Raw genomic sequence first — 21,314 nt, 5'->3', positions numbered from 1 at the left:
GACCGCCCTGCTTGGTGCCAGTTCTAATGAAGGGTGTGTTCACGCGCTACAGTGACGTGATGACCCTTCCTTATTTTACAGTAGCTTGGTGGGGAAATACACACACATGGGGAGGCCCAAGCTGTTTCCTTGGCAATGGAATTCTTCTGGAAAGGTTTATTTGGAGTGATATGAGGCTGTTGGTGAGGGTCTAACTGGACTTCTAAAATGTCATGTAAGGAATAACAAACAAACAAAAACGTACAATATCCATTCAGAATTTGTACTCGTTGGAAGTGGTTTATTTACAAATATGTAAAATGATATCAAATGCTTATGTGGAAGTGTCTACGCACGACCACCAATACTACATCTGGAGAGAAGAGAGAAAAAAGGTAGGCATACTGTCAGTCATGTCTATGTTACAAAAATATTGACCTATTCACTATTTTACAATATCTACAACAAATTTGATACCACACAAACATTCCTCATTGTCTTAACTTGTTCAATATGATCTAGGTTGTCTTCAATGTGCACATCGTCACACGCTTTGACGTACTTCAGACCCCAGAAGACACCAACTGTTAGCATTGAAACAATGGCTTCATTATAAAAATGAACAAAATACCAACTGCATGATCCGTGGCACGGTTTGCTAATCTCCCTACGCGTGAAGATGCGAGACATTTTCAAAGCAAGCAGGCGCCAAAATACACAGGAGCCGCTCGCTTCCATTCACTTTGTACCACAACAATCAGTCAATTCAATAATCCTCCTCATCGTCATAATTTGAACTTCAATCGATTCAGCTTCTGGACCACCAAGCTCACATGCTGTACAGTTGAGTCTCTTGATCTCTGTCTCCTCGCCCCTTTGTGCTGTGCTCGTGCCTCTTTCCAAGTGCTTTCATTAGCATTTATCTACAGTACATAGTCCCTTCGGGGTGCTGGGTCTCGGAGGGGGCGGTGTCGTCACACTTCGCGGCGTCTGCGGCGGTCGGTGTGCAGGCTTTGGGGGGGGGGGGGTAATCCAGAACAGGATCTGGCTGCTGCTGCTGCTGCTGTTCGGGTCCAGGGTGGTTCAAGGGTTTGGAACACGAGCCAAATAAAGCTGTGTCATCCTGGAAAAAGAGTGAGCGGAGAAACACACGCAGAGAGAGAGAGAGAGAGAGATAGAGGGTCATTAGTAACTATTATCTACCTAGCTGTCGGGGGACTGAGTCTGTTGGAACAATATCTTCTAGGCAACATCAAAGAGCTGGGCTTGGACACTGCCTGGCGCTATCTCTGCCTCTTAACCAGCACGCTTCCGCTTTCCACGGACACATGCGCGCACCACTGTGCCTGTCCGTCAAAGGGAGTTCAACAGTTGCTCCTGGAGTTTTGCAGTGTGTGTGTCTGTGTACTGAGAATGTGTGTGAGTGAGTGAGTGAGTGTATGTCCATTTTGTGTTCATGTGTGCTCATTGTGCTGAGAACACGTGTGTAGGTGTGTGTCTATGTCCATTTGTGTTTATGTGTGCTGAGAACACACACTCCAGCCAGTGTGCTGTATCTCCTCCAGCGTGTTTGGCTTTCTGTCTCCTGACCTTCCATCTCGCCATAATCCCTTCAGCAAAGCCGCTACGCTCGAGAAGCTCCACTTGGCACGTACAATAACCAATGCTTTCTCTCACAAGCTAAACGTCTGAACGTGTTACCTCTCTATGAATGAACAAACAGGAGAGATTCTTATCTGTTAACAATTTTTACTCTGACGGAATTTATTTAGAGATTTCAAAATATTTTCTGGAGCAGGGGAAGTAGTGTTTTCTTCTTGTTCACAGTTCAAGCCTTTCAAGGCATAGTTTACCTAAGGCCTTTAGTTTCCTGGGCTTAAGAGTGTTTGCACTAGCATAGTTTCGTCTTTGCTCGACACCCTGAAGAACTGGGTTCTGAGGATCACTCATGAAAAACACCACGGCAACGAATTGAACATGCCATGTGAGCATCTTAACTTAAAGATGCACTAACATTTTCGATGATTTGTAATTTGAGTCGCGTAGAGTAAACCGCATGCAACACAATTGTGTGGAATAAGTACTTAATTGTGTGGTTGAGTCTACACAGTTCTCATTTGACACCATCTGGCAATGAGGACCTTGTGGACTCAACCACAAAATGACATGCTCGCTCCATCGTGTAATTGTAAGCCGGTTGAGACTACGCGGTCCTCATTTCAAACCGGCCAAATCCTTGGTCCATATTTAATGCACCAAGAAAACCAATTCTTCAAATTTCATAAAAGCAAAATTGACACGTTTAGCCTGTGAGCCCTTTTTCACTTTGACGTGTTGCACAAAGGTTCCGTTCAGTTTGCGCCGCCGTCGATCTCAACTCACCCTCCAGAGATGATGGACACCGCGTGGGCAGGAACACGTCGGTCAGAGCCTCCCTGTACCTCCCTCCGCTCGGCTTAGGCGAATCCCCCTGGACGTCCTCCACCCTGGGCCTCGACCCTTCCTCTGCCCCCTCTTCCTCCTCCTCCCCTTCCGTCTCTGACCTCTCAGCGGGCTCCGGGACGCACCGCGGTGGCCCGAGGCTGTCGGAACACTCTGGGTTCCGCATGAGCGGCCACGTCTCGCCGGCCTCCCTGGAGACGGCCTCTGGACGCGCTCCCAGATACGCCGGCGTGAGCCCCTCGCTGGGGATGGTGTGTCTGGAGAGGTGTAACGGAGAAGACCGGGGGGTTAGCGGCATAAATCTCTTCCCCCTAGCACTCGATGTCCAACCGTGGCCCCACTGACCGTGATCTCACAAACAGACCCACATCTGAGGCTTTCCTCTACTTGAAGAAAGTCTCAGGTGGACTAATGATAGTCGCAGCATTTCTTGATTTGTTGAATAGTCTTGCCTTTGGCAATAACAACAAAGCACCCAACATGGTTTTGAAAATATTGTTGCGTTGAAATGATGTGCTTAGAATTGTTCAGGAAATTACCCATTCCTGGAAGAAAAAACAACATAGTCAAATGAGACCCCAGCGAGCGTTTCCGTGACGTCAGGATCAGTCCCAGTAAGAACCAGAACAAGATTAGCAGTTTGTTCCCTCGCTCCCCGACTTCCTGTATCTGAGCAGAGGTGTGAAGAGCAATGCTGCGCCTGGACAAGCCCAGAGGCAGTAGAGCAGGGCTTTAGTGTTTACTTGCACAGTGTTTCTAGGTTTACTTCAGACAAACCAAACTCTGCTGCCGGACGGAGAATGACAAGTGTGACACTGTGATGTTCTATTACTTGCTTTTGTACAGTATGAATACAAGTTGGTTCCTTGTTTAGCTGTGTGGAAATAGGTGTAGGCTGTAATTGGATATTGGGTGTGTATGATGGCTTATACCTATGAACCACTGACCTATATTGTAAATAAGGTCTTATGGTGCATATTCTGCACAGTGGTTGTCACCTGTTACTCAGCCAGAAGTGGGCTCCAGTTTATCATATTAATACAAGTTATTGTTTTGCTGTTGACGGGTGGAATTATTTTGAGTTTTTTTCAGTGAAAGAGGGTAGAGCTCAGCCCACACAGTTGAAACTCCATACACCTTCACTGATCATGTTTCGCTTCCTACTGTATGTTGATCTTTATCAGACCAGCACCTTACCTCCAGTGGGCCTAATTTATCAAGCAAAATACACAACATTTATACAGAGAGCTTTTTAAATATACAGTACCGCCATGTATACACTGAACATTGTATTATGAGTCCCTGGAAACAGTTGCCGTGCATATTTAGTTTTTGAGGAATATTGTGGCACTTTCAACCTTTTACACATATGGAAATAATAAATAAGGCCCAGTGTGCATACATTTATCAATCAAACTAGGTTTTTTGCGGACATACACCAAAGTATAGATGGGTTTCAGTGGAATTGCGTTGCTAATTAACAACTCACATTTATTTCCTGTCGCAGTGTTTGCTAACAGCTGACAGGAAATCGAATGTAGTCCCTTCTAGAATGTTTGTTTTTGTTGTCAAGTTGAGACCGTCTATAGTGCACTTACTATACGTGCACTATAACACTCTGTTGCTCTACAGATAATAATACAGGACATGTTCTTTTGCTCACCCGTCACTGAGACTCATCTGGGACTGGAACGGACTGGTTTCCCGGCTTCGGCCCAAACTACAGCTCTCATCACAGCATAACGACGGGATCAAGTGTACAGGACCTGGATATCACACACAAAACGATATCACCAACCATCACTATAACATATCACCAGGTCCAGAGGTGCTGTAAGTGGTATTTTTCTGATTAAATACGTGTTAAATAGCTCTACATTCCGACAGCCATCACTGATATAGTGTTTGGTCAGTAACATCATTCTTACTTTATCCAATCAGGAGAGAGAACCCTAGATATTTTTCCTTATTTCAAGAAATCTTTTTATTTAATCTATTTATTTCTTATTTTTGTCCAGACCATTTTTGCAGTGTGGAGTTCTCTCTCCTGATTGTATGAAGTGGGAAGGGATACCAGTAAATTTATTTTGTGTATACTGCAGAGTGGAGGGACTGGGAGGCCCATATGTTACTGAGAAAACACTCTATATCAGTATTATCCCAGGTGTATCTAATGTTAGTGAGGGCATGTCTACTTTGTACACTAACTGATTATATTACCTATATTAACACGCCAACTTTTTGGGAAATTCGCTTATTTGCCATCTACCCTGGAGTTAGACAAGCAGATACATACCCTTTTCTTCTCTGTGCATGCATTAGGCTTAGGGAACAGCCGCACCGTTAGCTTAGCTTAGCGTCATTCACTGGAAGTAGGTGTGCCAGTGTAGCCTAGTTCCCAACAGTCTCGAAATACTAATGTTTTAAAAAAAAAACAATAGGACTTTTGAGGTGATGAAATCACTGCGCCCAGGCAGCAGTGGTTTGGCAAAAAAGAATTCAGAGTATATATCTGCTTAGAAAACAAAAATGGCAATTTTTTATATATATATATTTCTCCACATGGTAAATACACAAGTCACAACATGTTTACAGGAACGTTTGAGTTGTATTTGGAGTGTATTTCATGACTGTTGGGAACTAGGCTACACTGGCACACCTACTTCCAGTGAACTGCTGCGGTCAGGCAAGCGATACCGGAGTCTCATGGCCAGTACAGAGAGACTCAGAAGGAGCTTCTATCCCCAGGCCATCAGGATGCTCAACGACAATGACACTATGTAACCCATCATCTACACTCACAGCACACACATCCACACGTACACACCCACTTTAAATAAACACTCATCTTAACATCCACTTTACTCACTTTAGACACTTTAACACTTTTTTTTATACACTTTTTCTCCTTATTTTCTATTTTTCTCTCATCCCAATTTCGTGTTTCCAATTCTCCCCTGTCTTAAACGTTGCTCGCATATGCCCCCCACTGGTCGGTTGTAGGGAGGATAGAAGCCTTGCATCACGTGTCCCCTCCGGTACACGAGGAGGCAGCCTGTCACATCTTTTCACCTGCCAGCGCGGACTCTCATTGGCGAGGTGTAACGTGTGGGAGGCTCACACTACCCTTGCCATTTCCTGTCTCTGCTGTGCAGGCGTCCCCCAACCGACCTGTAGGAGTCGCTGTCCACAACGTCCAGATTACCACCCATCGACTTCCACCCGCTGACTCTACCAATTGAGCCAGTATGACGGCCGGTCCAAGCCGGAGGCAATGCTGACACCCAGATTCGAGACCGGAATCTCTTGCATTGGTGACGAGCACAATCCCCGCTGCGCCACCCAGCCGCCCCACACTTTAACACACTTTATATTTATTAGTAAAGAGATTTGCACTACAATTCATACCTCATTGCACCTTACCCTAAGTTTGTACCTCATCCCATTTGTGCATTGTACCTCACTGTTACTCTTTTTACTCTGTATTGTATATTGTATATATTGACTGAACACTTTATTTTGCGTACTTTTGACTTCTATTTTATACTTTTTATCTAGCACACTCCCAGGAGCTCATACAGAAAAAAGCATTTCATGATAAAGTATTCTGTATTTTACTATGACAATTAATAAAAAAAACTTGAAACTTGACGCTAAGCTAGGCTAACAGTGCCGCTGTTCCCTAAGCCTAATGCATGCACAGAGAAGAAAATTGTATGTATATATCTGCTTGGGTAGATGATTTCACCTCGATCGTAACGTGTGTGTAACGTTACTCCACAATGTATGCCGTTGGTGACGATCAAAGCATAAAAAAACGAAATATTTGATTTGGAAATAGTAGCGTGTCCAAGCGAGAAACGGCAACGCTTTTAGTGAAATTCACATTTTGCTGCATATCGTCGTTTTCTGGGATTAGACAGGATCACTCTAAAACTATACTCATATCCACCACGGTATAACACGTAAACGTATTGGCGAAAGAAAATATTATTTTTCACATAATGAACGATAGATAGGTGATGTCAAATGGGCCATAGTATTGTATCCATAGCTATAATATAGAATATATATATAGCCCTGCAAACACGGCCACTTATTCCTATCTTTTAGAGCGTTGGCATGGTAGGAACAAAGATGCTCTAGGCTTCCGGCGCTGATTGAGTTAAGACGGGTGTTGCAAATTAGCTTTGGCTACAAACACTATGATACAGGCATGCTCTATGTATTTGTATCTGTCCCTTTCAAATAAATCAAATCAAATCAATGGCTGTCGGAATGTAGAGCTATTATTCTAACATGTAGGCCACTTATTTTAACAAAGAAAATGCCACTTACAGCTCCTGTGTAATATGACTAGACTGATGAAATATGACAAGACGAGCACAGTCTTGGATCTACTGTAAATAACCGTAGAACCCGGGCTCTCTGAACATAATTCATTCACGTGTTATTCCTGCACCCTCAGGACAGCTCAGTCCATATCTGTGAACATGCACCGCTCTTCTGGAGCTGCAAATCAAAGGCGAGCCGCGAATGTGTGACGTGACCCTGGGGGGAAACTCTGGGGTTGCTTCATAGACCATGAATGCGGCACTGACTTTGTGGAGCCGTGAAATGTTTGTGCGAGTTCCAGCTTTACACCCAAATGAGATTTAAATTATAGTGGATTATAAACGTCACGTGGGTGTGAGAACGTGTTGTGGCTCCGCAAACTCAGACTCCCACTCATCGCCTGTGGAGCACATTTTACACAATGTCAAGAGTTCTCTTACTCTCTCTCTCTCTGGTCGAATGATTATCAGAATTGATAGCTTAAACATAATAAAGTATATGGACAAAACATTAAGTCCCTGGATTGTGTTGTAGATGCACTTAGGGAGCAGCAGGAGCCATTGGAAAAGTCTATTTTAAATTAAAGTAAGGTTGTGGAAAGTGTTTGTTAGCTACAGGATTGCTCCCCAAACAAAACACCTCTGTAACAGCGATATGTTCCTTTAAAGGAACACGCAACATTATCGGAAATGTTCTTCTCCAGAGTCAAAAAGCTATCTGGGGGCGCAAGCTAGCCTAGTTTAGCACAAATGAGCGGCTACAGATAGCCTAGCTTAAAACCCTGTGGGAGTTATGTTTTTGGCCAACAGCTAGGCTAGCTGGTCTGTATCCACTTCCATTCATTTGTGTTAAGCTTGGTTAGCTTGCAGCCGGATAGCTTTCTACTGAACGCACAGAGGACATTGGTATCCATCTTCTTTGTCTGACTCTGGAGAAGACGGTAGGCATACCCATAATGTCGGCGTGTTCCTTTAAAACCAATAAGGGCGACAGAGTGCGAATGTCTTTGGGAACCAGAACCTACCACAGGTGTGTCCAGGGCCCAGGTGACACTGGCAGCACGGTCTCTGGGAGAAATCATGATGCCGGTGCCGGTCCAGAGAGGAAAGCTCAGCCCCACTGTACGGACCGTCCTGGGACCTCAGAGAGGCTGGGGACAAACACACACCATCAGTGCTGGGAAGCGAGAGAGATTACTGAGACAATATTATAACTGACAATACTAATAGTACTAATAGAATATACATATAACCGCACAATACTAATAATACACTGAACAGATTTTGTCACCTGGAAGGGCAATTGACAGGCAACAAATAGGGCTATTATTCTATCTATATATTGTATTAAAAGAAATGCACACCGAGCCGCTAGAGGTCAGCAAAGTGGCACGTCGCGAATAGTCCTCATGAGGGCCCACATGCTAATTATATCTCTTTTATCGTAAAACCGTGAGGCAATGACTAAATCCAGATTTAACCCTGCCATTGGAAAGAGGAGCCTTTTCCCTATCCATAGATGTATGATTTGGCCATAATAATTTCAAGGTCAAATATGAATTTATAATTAAAATCGATTATCATTTATTACTGTATCTACAAATCCTTCTGTTTAATCATCTTCCCTTTATTCATTTGCTTAGATTTTCTGTACACTTGATCTCAATAAGGTAGTGAATGAGCTCAGTGAGCAAGCTTGGTTCGCACACAATTGTAACATGGCGTTATTCACCGGCACAGATGCAAAAAAATATCATCATTTACATTCTCCTTTTTTCATTACAATTTACTCAAGCCTAGTAACAGACACAATATTCCTGACACTGTTAATACATACCCCCAGGTCCCTAGATGTTCCTAGATACCAAGAAGATGCAAATTGACCTTGTAGAAGTGGAGCAATCTTCCATTTACTTAGGCATGTACCTTTAGGCAAAATTTCAGAAAATAGGGCTACAGCTTAACAGGTTAAATGCTTCCAGAGTAAATGTACTTCAATTCTACAGAAGAACTAAATGAGGGATCGGTCTGGAAAGTGACTCAGTATTCAACTTGTCTCACCTGTGGGTTTCTTCTCCAGGAGCTGCCTCTTGCAGTAGATGACACAGAGGACGAGCAGAGCCAGCAGCACGGTGGCCAGAGCGCTGCAGATGACCGCGGCCAGGGCCATGTCCCGGGGACTGGTCACCACCGAGGGCAGGGGCACCAGGTTCACACGCCCACTGCCTGCAGGGGGAGGTGAGGTCAGGATGAATATCAAATGCTTGTGAACTCTTGGATCGGATGATCTCGATAATAGTAAATATAACTAGTTTTCTTATGGTTTTCGGATTAACCGCGTTTTCAAACCTAATTATCTTAAAGGGGCACCTCACCAAAAAAACAATGCTGATTTATTTTGCACACACATTAAAAAAAATCTAAACGGTTTTGCACACATTCGTTTGGTTTGACAGTTATTGATAGTAAAAGAGTTTGACTATGGCCACCAGTGATGTCATCGGGGACATTGAATCCTTGTGTTGTGTTAATTACACAATTATATATTTTTTTCCCCACACCTAAACCTTGTCTCGCAGTAGCCGGCCGTCAGATACCTAACGTCTGAGGCACAACTATTGAAAGACCCCCCCCCCTACCCCGCCAAAGAAAAACAGTGACAGACAAATTACTTGACCAACCACAGAGACCTCCTTATTTGCGCCAACTCATGGGGCGGTACATTTTGAAAGTGTGCTACACTTTCCCAGGACTCGCTGACTTGTGATCAGTGGTGATTTTATATGTGGTTGCACTATGTTTTAATGACGTCACGACACGTGCACGCACTCCCACACTTGCGCATAAATGTTCCCTCGTGAATAAAGACAACGCCTAATTGCCTCTACGAATGGAATGTAATCCATTTCATTCACAGGTTGTGTGTGAATGGTCCAACTGTAGTATTTGAACACACCTGACAACCCCTATTGTTATGTAAAGTAGCCAGGTGGGTACTTGGCGCAGAGTCGAGTGGAACGCAATCTTGTGTGCACATCCGTGCATGTGCGTGCGCGTGCTCCTGCTCAAAGACCTGGTGGAACGGCGTGCAATCCCGTCCCATGACCACTGCATGTGATTCAGACTCTCCTCCGTCACTAGAATTGATGACGCAAGGCGGTGGGACCAACCCTAACATTTACATCATCCGGCCCGGACGCCTGAATACTTACAAATGTTTGTTTCCGCGTCTCTGATTGGCCAGGTCATGTGACATGTGCGCCAATCGTGGGACCGCATGTTTCTACACTGGTTAAGCTTAGGCGCTCTTTTGAAGTTGGTTCAGGTTAGAGTTTGTCTTAGAGCGTGACAATAAAACGCCTGCCCTGAATCCAAACTCTAACCTTAACCAACTGCGAAAGAGTCGCCTAAGCTTAACCAGTGATAAACTAGGCGTTAGGTAGTTTGCAGGCTGTTAGACCCGGAAATAGGCGCCGCACTTGCCGTCCCACGATTGGCGCACATGTCACATGACCTGGCCAATCAGAGCGCAAAACTCGAACGCGGAAACAAACGAAAGTATTCACGCGGCCCGGACTAGAACCTCCGAGAACCTCGTCCCGCCTCGCCGGGTGCTCACATGGCTACCTTTCTTTGCACGACAATGGCTCAGTCAGGTCGTCAGAGACCTGAGCTCAGAGATGGAACAAGCAGCCGTTTTCCGTGTGGTCTTAGTGCCGCGTCGCATCACGTTTATTATCGTGTAACATTGTTTTGGACGGTAAAAACGTGCAGGGGACAATAACTGCCTTCTGAAAACATGCAGGGGACATGTCTCCCGTCCCCCGTCCCCATAATTACGCCCCTGCCCTCTCTGTAGAAGATGAAGATGAGTTATAGTCCCCCCCCCCCACACACACACACACACACACAGTACCCTGAGGCTCTGACACCTTCACATGTCAGTCAGACAGCCCCATCATTAAGTCTGTGATCAAGGGAAGAGACAATCTGGCCAGACGTTTGAAATAGGCCTTGTGTGTGTGTGTGTGTGTGTGTGTGTGTGTGTGTGTGTGTGTGTGTGTGTGTGTGTGTTGTCTGCCTGTTAGCGTCTGTGTATACACAATATTTGTGTGTGTGTGTGTGTGTGTGTGTGTGTGTGTGTGTGTGTGTGTGTGTGTGTGTGTGTGTATGTGTGTGTGTGTGTGTGTGTGTGTGTGTGTGTGTGTGTGTGTGTGTGTGTGTGTGTGTGTGTGTGTGTGTGTGCATGCATGTGTGTGCCTGCGTGTGTGTGTGTCTCTTTGGCTGCCTGCCAGCGTCTGTGTATACACAATATGTGTGTGTGTGTGTGTACGTACAGATTCCATGACAGTACAGTAGCTCCTCAACTTCACCCAGAGGGAAATGTGAAGTTGCTGTCCGCTCCGCGCCACCGCTCCGCCCCCAGACCGTTCACACACACACACACGCATGGAGACTCCTGGCCTAGTTCTGTCTGTACGTTGTCCCACGCACATGGAACAGCAGGTCTTAATACTTAAGCATTACATCACACGCAGGAGTGGTTTGTGACCAATAAACCATGCCTAGGGGTGGTTGTTAGGCCCGAGGCGCAGCCGAGGGTCGTTAGACCCCCCTAGGCATGGTTTATTGGTCACAAATCACGACTGCACGTGGTGTAAAGCTTTTATACAACTGCCAGATTCATCCAACCTTATTTCTATACAATAAACACACATTAATCGAAGATTTATTGAAAAAACCATCCGCCAGAAAAAGTAGTTCCCACAACTCCATGTGGAAGCAGCTTGAAGTGCATCCAACCAAACTAACACATCCAACTGTGTATTATTGGAATGATTGAGAGAAGTTGCCTCATGTGGAAGCAGCTTGAAGTGCATCCAACCAACTAACACATCCAACTGTGTATTATTGGAATGATTGATTGAAAATTTATTAAAACGTTTTCTTTGCCCTATAGGAAAAAAACGTTTTCTTCGCCCTATTTTTTTATTTATTTCTTTTAGCCTAAACTTAACCAGTTGGAAACCAGGGGTACAGTAATAAAATTAGCAATCAACCAATCAATCAATTCAATAGACCATGCTCACTTAAAACAGCGCTGCTTCTCTCTCAGTCTGACTCCCCCGCTGTTGCAGACAGGAGTGTGTGTGTGTGTGTGTGCGTGTGTGTGTGTGTGTGTGTGTGTGTGTGTGTGTGTCACAGTGTGTGTGTGCGTGTGTGTGTGTGTGTGTGTATGTGTGTGTGTGTGTGTGTGTGTGTGTGTGTGTGTGTATGTGTGTGTTTGTGGGTACGCCAGCGTCGGACAGTGTGAGAGAGAACGCTGCAGTCGGAAAGTAGGAAGGAAGAAATTTAAATCAATCAATTAATCTATCAATCAATCCGCGATTTTTCTTTTGTTCTAGATTGAGTCAAGACCCATCAATTACATCATCCAACATTGTTTAAAATACTAACACATTCCCCTTGACAGAATCGCTTCATATTTAGTCGTTATGGTGCTTTCAACATAACCATTTGTTCTCCGCGATCCTGTTTTCTCCCGGAGTGAGCCGGGGAGGGTTATGTGATTTGGTTGTGGGCGGGTCCTGAGCCCAGGACCGTGGATTGTTACCAATAAAGACGTGTGAATGGCCAATCAGAATCGAGAAATTTGCATGCCGTTGTATAAAGCAACTTAATAACCAACGTCATAATTTAACAGACAGTTTCGCTTGTGCCCTAATTTTAAAGGTTTCTGTTTTATGTAATTATGCACCTCACTGTTTGCCAAGGTTAACATTGTAGAGTAATAAAAAGCATGTTAGTCTACTATGTCGTTCATGTGCTTTAGGGCAGTTGATTCTGATTCTAGATGTGGGGATATTCACAACTGTTTCTAATAGAGGCTTTTCACTGAATGTTTAGGATCCCATGTTGGAAGAAACAATGGTAACTATGTGCTGGTATATGAGAAATATATCAACAACGATTTAAGCCTGACGGGCCCGGTACTGGGCCGAAATTAATATCACGTCATAAATAGACCAATACAGTCCATATTAACTCATTCGGGGCCAAACACGTAATATTACGTGTTTCACCGCCAACGCTTGAGCGCCAAACACGTAATAATGTTTTTAGATCCTTTGATCTTCTTCCTCTGATCCCCGTTCTAAACCATCATCCGGATCATTCTATGTGTCCCTGGCTCGTTTGCCTACGTTGGAATTGCAATGCCGATCGAATCTCACCGGGTGGCAGTATCGCCTACCTTTTGAACTCAGAAAGAAATGGATCAGGAGAGGCAATGAATGAACTCGACTATCAAGACTCGCTCTGAGGGGGAGGAGCTCTTCCAAAGCAATCGCTAGCAGATCTGCTCGCCTCAAAACCTATAGTGTCCTGTAAACACATGTAATCGCGATCGCTGATGCGATCATTGGAATTATTCTTTTTGGATTACCTTCTGGCTAAGGTAAGGACCCCCATGTCTATTTTACCTGAACCTGAAACATGTTTATGTAACGATCACAGTGTCTTACTTTACCGGACATAAACCAAGCGTTTTGTAACTATCGCATTTTCAGGGGTAAGACTACCCCCACCCTAGGGATGGTACCGAATATTAAAAAATTCGAATAGTCGTTTCTGTTATTAAGATCGATTTCATTTTTTTACAATCGAATATTCGTTTTGTAAAAAATAATAATAATTTGATTATTATAATTTTGTTTATATGCCAATGCAATGCTGTTATTATAGGCTACGATGGTGAATGGTGTCATTTTGATTTATTGCCGGTCAGCTGATAAAAAAATTAAAAATTAAAAATGTAATACTGGTATGAATGTTTTTTTTTATATAAATGTTTTTTGGGGGGGGGGGGGTTTATTGCATATACATACGCGTTACATATAACGCGTTTTATCTCGCAATCTATGGAAAAAGACTGGATTATCTTGGAAATGGACGATGTTTAGTGTGTAATAAACTACAAACTACAGTGTGTAGAAACAAAAGTTTTTTCTTTTTTTAAACTTAAATTTTTTATTAACATTTATAGACAAACCACCATACCTACAATGACATCAACAACACAACAGTACATCCACCTGGGCCCCTTGAATTCGGCCGCGCTCAGCCTCCCAGCCCCCCCTCCCGCCATCCACCCCCAGAAACAGGGCTCCCCCACATCCCAGGGCCGTCTCACGCGTGGCCGAGTATTCAGCGACACGGGTACCTTGAATTTGATTGGGCCAGGCCCAGTAGAGGGGCGAGGGGTGGTACTCCCCCCCACTGAGCCAAGCCCGCTACCTCCCATGCCACCCAGCACCCCACCCCACGGCTGACGACCCCACAACATCCAAGACCCCACTCTCCCGGGCCAAACCGTGGAAACGATGGTCCCCCTCCCCCGACATCCCCCCCCTGAGTTAAGCCCATAGGAGCCCCCCATATCCCAGGCCGATGCGCGCGCCGCCGGGCCCCCGGCGACACGGGTCCCTTGAATCAATTGGGCAAGCCCAGTAGAGGAAAGGAAAGGATAGGGGACTCCCCCCCACCGAGCCAAGCCCGCTATTTCCCATGCCACTGAGAGCCCCACCCCACGCCCACCGACCCCCCAACACACAGGACCCCGCCGGGCAAAGCCCAGACGCTCTGATCCCCTTGAGAGAAACCCCTCCCTCCCTCCCGCCCTCCTCCTCGAGAAACAGAACACCCCCATATCCTGGTCCACCATGCGCGGAGCCGAGCACCCAGAGCTCCCGCCCGACCCCCGCCCGACCCCCAGACCCCCGGCCCACGAGAACCCCAAGCCCGGTGCCCCCCCGGCCCGGTGACCAGACCGCCCAGGCCACGGCGTCCGAGGGCCCCAGGAACCCCCCCCCCCCCCCCCCCCCCACACACCAATCCCACAACACGCAAGGCCCCCCTCCCCCGGGTCGAACCGCCGGAACGATGGCCCCTCCCCCCGACACCCCCCCCCCACTGAACCCAGCCTGCCCACCTCTGTACCTCACATGTCACCGACATCACCGCATATATTTATGAAAAATTAAACTAACAACACAATAAGAAAAAATTAAGTGAACATAAATGGTTATATGGTTAGCACTCTTTCCCCGATTGGCGGTTTGTGGGGGGATCAGCCCTCCCACTGGAGAAGCCCCCCCCCCCCCCCCCCAGAGACGGAGATACCCCCCGAAGGAGATTCTCCAAGCCATTCTCTTCATATTTGTCCATGTGCACATTTAAAGCAACTGCTATTCTAACATAAAAAAATTATATAAAAGAAGACTAAAGACAATTGGCACTTCCCAGGTAATTCTTTTTAACCCCGTTTAACCCCCGTTGGCGGGTTGGAGGGGTAAGGCTCTCCTGGAGAGGGCCCCTCCTATAACGACGTAGATATCCCCAATGGGGATTCTCCAATGTCCCTATTATTGTCCAACATTTTATTTGAATTTTTATCTTTCTGTTAGTACATTTCCAGAGCTCCCGGTCCGGTCTCCGAATGTGATTCCCCATGTTCCCTGTCATCTTATTTGTGTGTCATGTGTGCTAGTGTCTACAGTTTAGTCTAGTATGTGTTATTTGTATTATATGTCCCGAATCAAGTCCCAACCTCCCCAACTAATACGTTTACCTTGTCTGTATTCCCAGTGGTCTGTGTGTTATCTGCAGTGTGTCTCGAACCATAACCTCCATTCACTATCAAATAATATGCTTAGTTGTGCGTCATGTGTGTTAGTATCTACAGTTTAGTCTAGTACGTGTTATTTGTATTATATGTCCCGAATCAAATCTCAATTTCCCCATCTAATGTGTTTACCCTGTCTGTATTCCCAGTGGTCTGTGTGTTCTCCAGCCAGGCCTCGCTGCGGTCCAACACCACGTTAGCTTGTATCCCTTGCTGCGTCGTATTCATCGTGTTAACTTCCATGTTAGCTTGCAGCTCCTTCTCCAGCCAGGCCTTGCTGCGGTCCAACACCACATTAGCTTGTATCCCTTGCTGCGTCGTATTCATCGTGTTAACTTCCATGTTAGCTTGCAGCTCCTTCTCCAGCCAGGCCTTGCTGCGGTCCAACGCCGCGTTAGCTTGTATTCCTTGCTGCGTCGTATTCACTGAGTTAACTTCCATGTTAGCTTGGAGCTCCTACTCCAGCCAGGCCTCGCTGCGGTCCAACGCCACATTAGCTTGTATCACTTGCTGCGTCATATTCATCGTGTTAACTTCCATGTTAGCTTGCAGCTCCTTCTCCAGCCAGGCCTGCGTGCTAGCTTGGATAGCCTGTGTGTTAGCTTGGATAGCTTGGTTATCTAACTTGGATGTATGCTAGCTGCCCACTGCGTCTTGCTAGTCTGAATCATCCCCAGCGCCACCATTTGTACTTCTTCTGGGGTCGCTTTTCTCTCGCCTTTTCTCATGTTCATCCCTCCTCCTCTCTTATATCCTTGCATTGTCACTTTTTATTTCGCTTTGAATTATTTGTCTTCCTTTACTTGATATTCACCGACCAGGAGCTCCTTCATGTGGCTGCTCACCAGAACGTCGCAAACCGGAAGCCAACAAACGCTTTTTTACATGTTGGACTAGAAATAGTGTCTGTCAAATGAGCCATACTATTGTCTCCATAGCTATAATATAGAATATACAATAGCTCCACAAAGATCATGAAATACCACGAAAATGGTCATGAAAAGCTGGCGCTAAACAGTGAAGGATGGGGGAAGCTTGTGGCGCTCAATGTGTTAATGAATGTTGTGTTTCTTTTTCAAATGTAGCCAAGAATAAAGACCCTAACCCTATCAAAACAGCAGTCAATGTGTATATTTTCAGCACTACGTTTGTTTACCAATGATTTTAAGTGTTATTTGCTAAATGGGCGGCTACGTGGCGTAGTGGGCAAGGCGCTCGCCACGAATGACGGAGACTGTTCGAGCCCAGCGCTCCACATTGCTTTCAGTTTAGCTAGTCGTTCATACTAATACACATTGGTCGTATTAGGGGGTGGGAAACTGATGGGTGGGAATCGGGCGTTGTGGACAGCGACTCCTACAGGTCGGTTGGTGCGCCTGCGCAGTAGAATCAGGAAGTGTCGGGGGCAGCGTGAGCCTCCCACGCGTTACTCCTCGCCACTGAGAGATCGAGCTGCGCAGGTGAAAAGATGCGACTGCTGTTTACCTCAAGTACCGGAGGGGACTTGTGCTATGTATGACTTAGTCCACATTGCAGCCGGCTTGTGGGAGGCAAGAAACAGCGTTCGTGACAGGGGAGGGTTGAATTGGATGATACGAAATTGGGATGGGAGAAAATATAGAAAATGGGAGAAAAAGTGGATAAAAAAAAAGTGTTATTTGCTAAATATGAGTTTATATAAATCTCAGCGCATTGAGATGGAAACCGGAGTATATAGAGGCAAGGAAATTACGCCGTCATTCATGTTTGTAGTCCTATGAAAGAGGAGACCCAGGGGTTTCGATGGGCTTTTGAATTTAATAAAACTACACTACCCAACTCACGCCAGCCCTTGTCAAACTTGGAGCCGTCTGGCGTGAAATGATTTTTGAACCTTATTTTTGTGATGTATCACGGGTCGAACAAACCTGAACGTTATTGACATAAAATAGAATGTAGCTTGTTTCTTTACCTTTCTGTGAACGTCTAGGAAATAAAAACGCGTCTCAATCTGATATTACAAAAAAGTAACTGTACTTACAGTAGATTTCATTCACCGTCTTTGCTGCCCTGTTATGGGTGCCTGGTGGTACTAAATCCAGATTGAACTCTGCTCTGCCATTGGAAAGAGGAGATTTGGTACGATCCATACTTAGATGTATGACTTGGCTATAATAAAGTCATTTATAGGCCTGATATTCTATATTCATATTTAAAATTGCTAAATTCAGTACTATACAGAAACCCCTGTAAATCATCTGCCCTTTATTCATTTCAATTCATTTCTGCCATTTATTCATTTCAAATTTAAATGTTTCACGTCTGGTCAATGTTAGCATGGTGTTATTCACCGTCAAAGATGAAAATAATTATTATGTATATTCTCATTTGGTTCATTATAATTTACTCAAGCATAGTAACAGACACAATACATTCCCTGTGGTCCATAGATGTCCCTAGATACAGAACATGCAAATGGACCTTGTAGAAGTGGAGCAATCTTCCATTTACTTGGGTATGTACTAGGGATGTCCCGATCGCCTTTTTTTGCTCCCGATCCGATCCCGATCATGTGATTTTGAGTATCTGTCGATACCGATCTTTCCCGATCCGATCTTTCACATTAGTAACCAATTTGACAAATTTGTCAGAAACTGGCGAAGCAAGACAAGCCCCTCTGTTCCCTTGAAATAGCCCCAGTCGAGCGCGGCGTCTCGCATTACATTCACCATACGAGTGAATGAATGAATGAAAACTTTATTTAACAGATTGCAGAATGGGTACAATACAGTACGGCTCAGTCAATACACACAATTGTTAAGGGGATGCAGACCAGAGAAATACGTTTGTCTTGTTTACATCAGGGTCCCCCATTTTCAATTCATAGTGAGAGAAATATGCAAAGTTTCAATCTGTTGCAGTGTTAGCACTTGGTTGGCTAGCAGAGCCACTTAGCCAGTTAGCTCCCACTAGCAATCATAGCACTAGTAGAATACGGCGATTCCACTCAGAAAAACGTTCAACATTAGTGTTTGCACTTTCCTTGAGTTGACTGCGTCCTCCTGATGTACCACGTTGTGTGTATCCCTCCGTCTCGGTCCCACCTTGACGTTGAATCGATATCCCACGCGGGCACTTATCTATGCGTTCCATATGGAAACGTCCGTCCTTTGGCGGCGCGCATCCGGTATAACGTTGAACGCACACGGAACGTGTGCGTATTGGACTGGCTTCGGTTTCAATTTTAAAATGCGTCCAAACTTCTGACATTTTGTCTAGCTGCTCAGGTGTTACGAGTTATCAGGTGGACCTGCCGGTGTTTTGGGAGCAACGCGTTGTGAGGTCTCCTATTTTCGGCCCACGTCACTCTCGTGCGACGGTGTAAATCAAAGGAAATGCATTTGTTTTGGCAAATTCTTCTACTCTGTGTGACAATAAATAAATGAATGATGATATGTAATTTAAACCCAAAACTAAGGCCTCAGTATGAGTTTAAGACGTGAACATGGTCATGTTTGTTGAATAAAATAAAACTTTTATTTATTTATTTTTACTGCCGATTTTTATTAAAAAGAAATCCCCGATCCCGATCCTCTGAAAATCACGTGATCGGATCGGGACATCCCTAGTATGTACTTTTAGGCACATTTTCTGAAAATATGGCTAGGGTTTAAGAGGTTAATAATTTGGTGTCTTATTACTGGACCATATAAACAAGTCACAGTAGAACAGTAAATTGTGCTTTTCCAGTATTTTACCGGCTCTACCACTGCACAGAAATTAGGCATTTTCTTTTGAAAGTGGTTACCAATGGTTACAGGCAGCCATTTTGGATGAAAGAGAGCTACACAAACATTCCATGCAGGGAAGATTGTTTGTCCCTCCTTCTAATCAGTGATGTCATCATACATGAAGATGGACAGGTGACTGCTCCAGTGCAGTACGGACAAACATCCCAGAGTCCACTAAATCAGTGTCTAATTCATTGTCAACGGAACAGCTCCAGACTGTACACAGACAATGACATCACAGATTGCAGTCTTTCTTCTGAAGTTTGTTAGCCTCACAAGCCAGAAGAAATCTTGCGTGATTTCACAATGCAAGAATCTTCTTGTGAAATCAAGATTTCTTCTGACTTGCGAGGCAAGATGTTTGTAACATTGTGAGAGAAATGTGTATGCTATGCTACTCACAAATACTGATTCAACTATCAGGAGCAACTTATGTGAATTCTTAAATTTGGTGGTATTCACCTTTAAGGCCACATCTGTGTTTATAAATCAGTAATCAGCTAATCTACACTTAAAAACCTTTGTTATATTTGACGATCAATGCAACCGGACCACAGATTGTGTTAGCAAAGTAGGTGTGGGTTTACAGAAAGCAAACACAGTACCAGGGTAGCAGTACCCCTCTGGTCCACGGCCTGCCCACCATGTAGAAAGAGAACAATCTGTGAGAGATAAGTTGAATATATAGAAAGTCCTATAAATGACTTTTTTGTTTGAGAAAATCAGTTTCAACGAGGTCCCCTTCTATCACTGTTTGCTTTTCGCCACATTAATCATAAAGCACAAGTGGGGTCAGTCTATTCACATCGAATAACTCTTTGTCATGCAATGTAAACATTACTTTAGCTGTGGCTTGTTTATCTTTTTCCTTGTTTGCTTTTTTTTTCGTACGGGGGATAAGGGTATTTTAACATTCCATCTAAGGGAACAAGGGAAGGAAGAAAGAAAGAGAGAAAGACAAACACTCACTCAACAACACAGCAACAAAGCTCCAAATATGACTGACAAACTAATGATAATCGTGACAAGATTGGCACGTTCTAAAAGGAGATATGTCTTCAAAACCATTATGATGCTGAACTAAGTACTGACAGAATGCTTTGAGAGGGATGTCACCTCTCAAATCAGGACAAACAGAGGCAACCATATTAACGGTCTCATAATCAAAACAGTAAACACAAATCAAGCTGCAGTTTATCTAAATGAATAAGTACACTCCGATTGTATGAAGGGAGAATGTCAAGTCGTCAATCAACCATGAATCCAACTATTATTCGACGTAGTATAACTTGAATAAGATTAGTATTGGATGATGGCCATAGGCAACCACACTGAACATCCATCAACACGACACATATCAAAGTACCTGGTAATTACAGTCCACCGGCAGATACCTGTTGACGGATACGTCTGAACAGCGTTGCACCATGTTCTGCCACTACGATGAAAAACAATGGCCTGGTTTCACAAACATCCTGCACTAAATCTTTCTTTTTCTTTCTAACGGTGAACTGGATAGGAACCACGTTTCAACCAATAGAACAAGGCTTAATCCGTGGGTGTTTAGGGGGAACAGGCTATCTCCCATTTTAAGTGAAGAGTTCAATGCTCTTCCTGTGCCCCGGGACAGTTCAGTCACTATTTGGTGAGCATGCAACCACTCTCTCCTGAAGCTAGGCATCAGAGAGAGAGAGAATCCTTCCAATCGGTGATGTCACCGGGTGTAAAAGTCTGGGGCTGCTCCGGAGACGATGAATGGGGCTCTGAGGCCATAAAATGTCTGTGAGAGCTCTTACACCTGAATGAGATTTGGAATTAAAACCTAATTCTGGTGTAAGAGCTCACACAAACATTTTATGGCCACATAAAGTCTGAGCCCCATTCATCGTCTACGGAGCAGCAGCCAGACTTTTACACCCCCAGTTACATCACAGATTGGAGGGTTCTCTCTCTCCGTTTTCTAGCTTCAGGAGAGAGTGGTTGCATGCTCACAAAAATACCAACTGAACTGTCCCGGGGCACAGGGAGAACATAATGTGAATTCTTCAAATGGTTGGCATTCACCTTTTGAAGCGTTCCCCCCCGGTATGAGTTCTGCTGTATGAA

At 44.7% G+C, this 21,314-nt stretch overlaps 1 protein-coding gene across 1 annotated transcript in view; it reads right to left on the bottom strand.

The window, feature by feature from the left end:
• Positions 1-250: 250 nt before the first annotated feature.
• tnfrsf19 (tumor necrosis factor receptor superfamily, member 19) overlaps positions 251-21,314 on the bottom strand; it is a 33,175-nt gene continuing 12,111 nt past the window's right edge. The window contains exons 6-10 of the mRNA XM_084333266.1: positions 8,817-8,981; positions 7,781-7,906; positions 4,085-4,187; positions 2,362-2,678; positions 251-1,102 (exon numbers count right to left, since the gene is read on the bottom strand). Of these exons, the coding sequence (XP_084189392.1) occupies positions 1,098-1,102; positions 2,362-2,678; positions 4,085-4,187; positions 7,781-7,906; positions 8,817-8,981 (716 nt within the window). The 3' untranslated portion in view covers positions 251-1,097. The remainder of the gene's footprint in view (positions 1,103-2,361; positions 2,679-4,084; positions 4,188-7,780; positions 7,907-8,816; positions 8,982-21,314) is intronic.

Source organism: Notolepis coatsorum (genome assembly GCF_963971535.1).
Source record: "Notolepis coatsorum genome assembly, chromosome: 1".
Classification (NCBI taxonomy): Eukaryota; Metazoa; Chordata; class Actinopteri; order Aulopiformes; family Paralepididae; genus Notolepis; species Notolepis coatsorum.
Note: the sequence above shows the minus strand (reverse complement) of the source record. Positions and strands in the feature narration are given on the sequence as shown.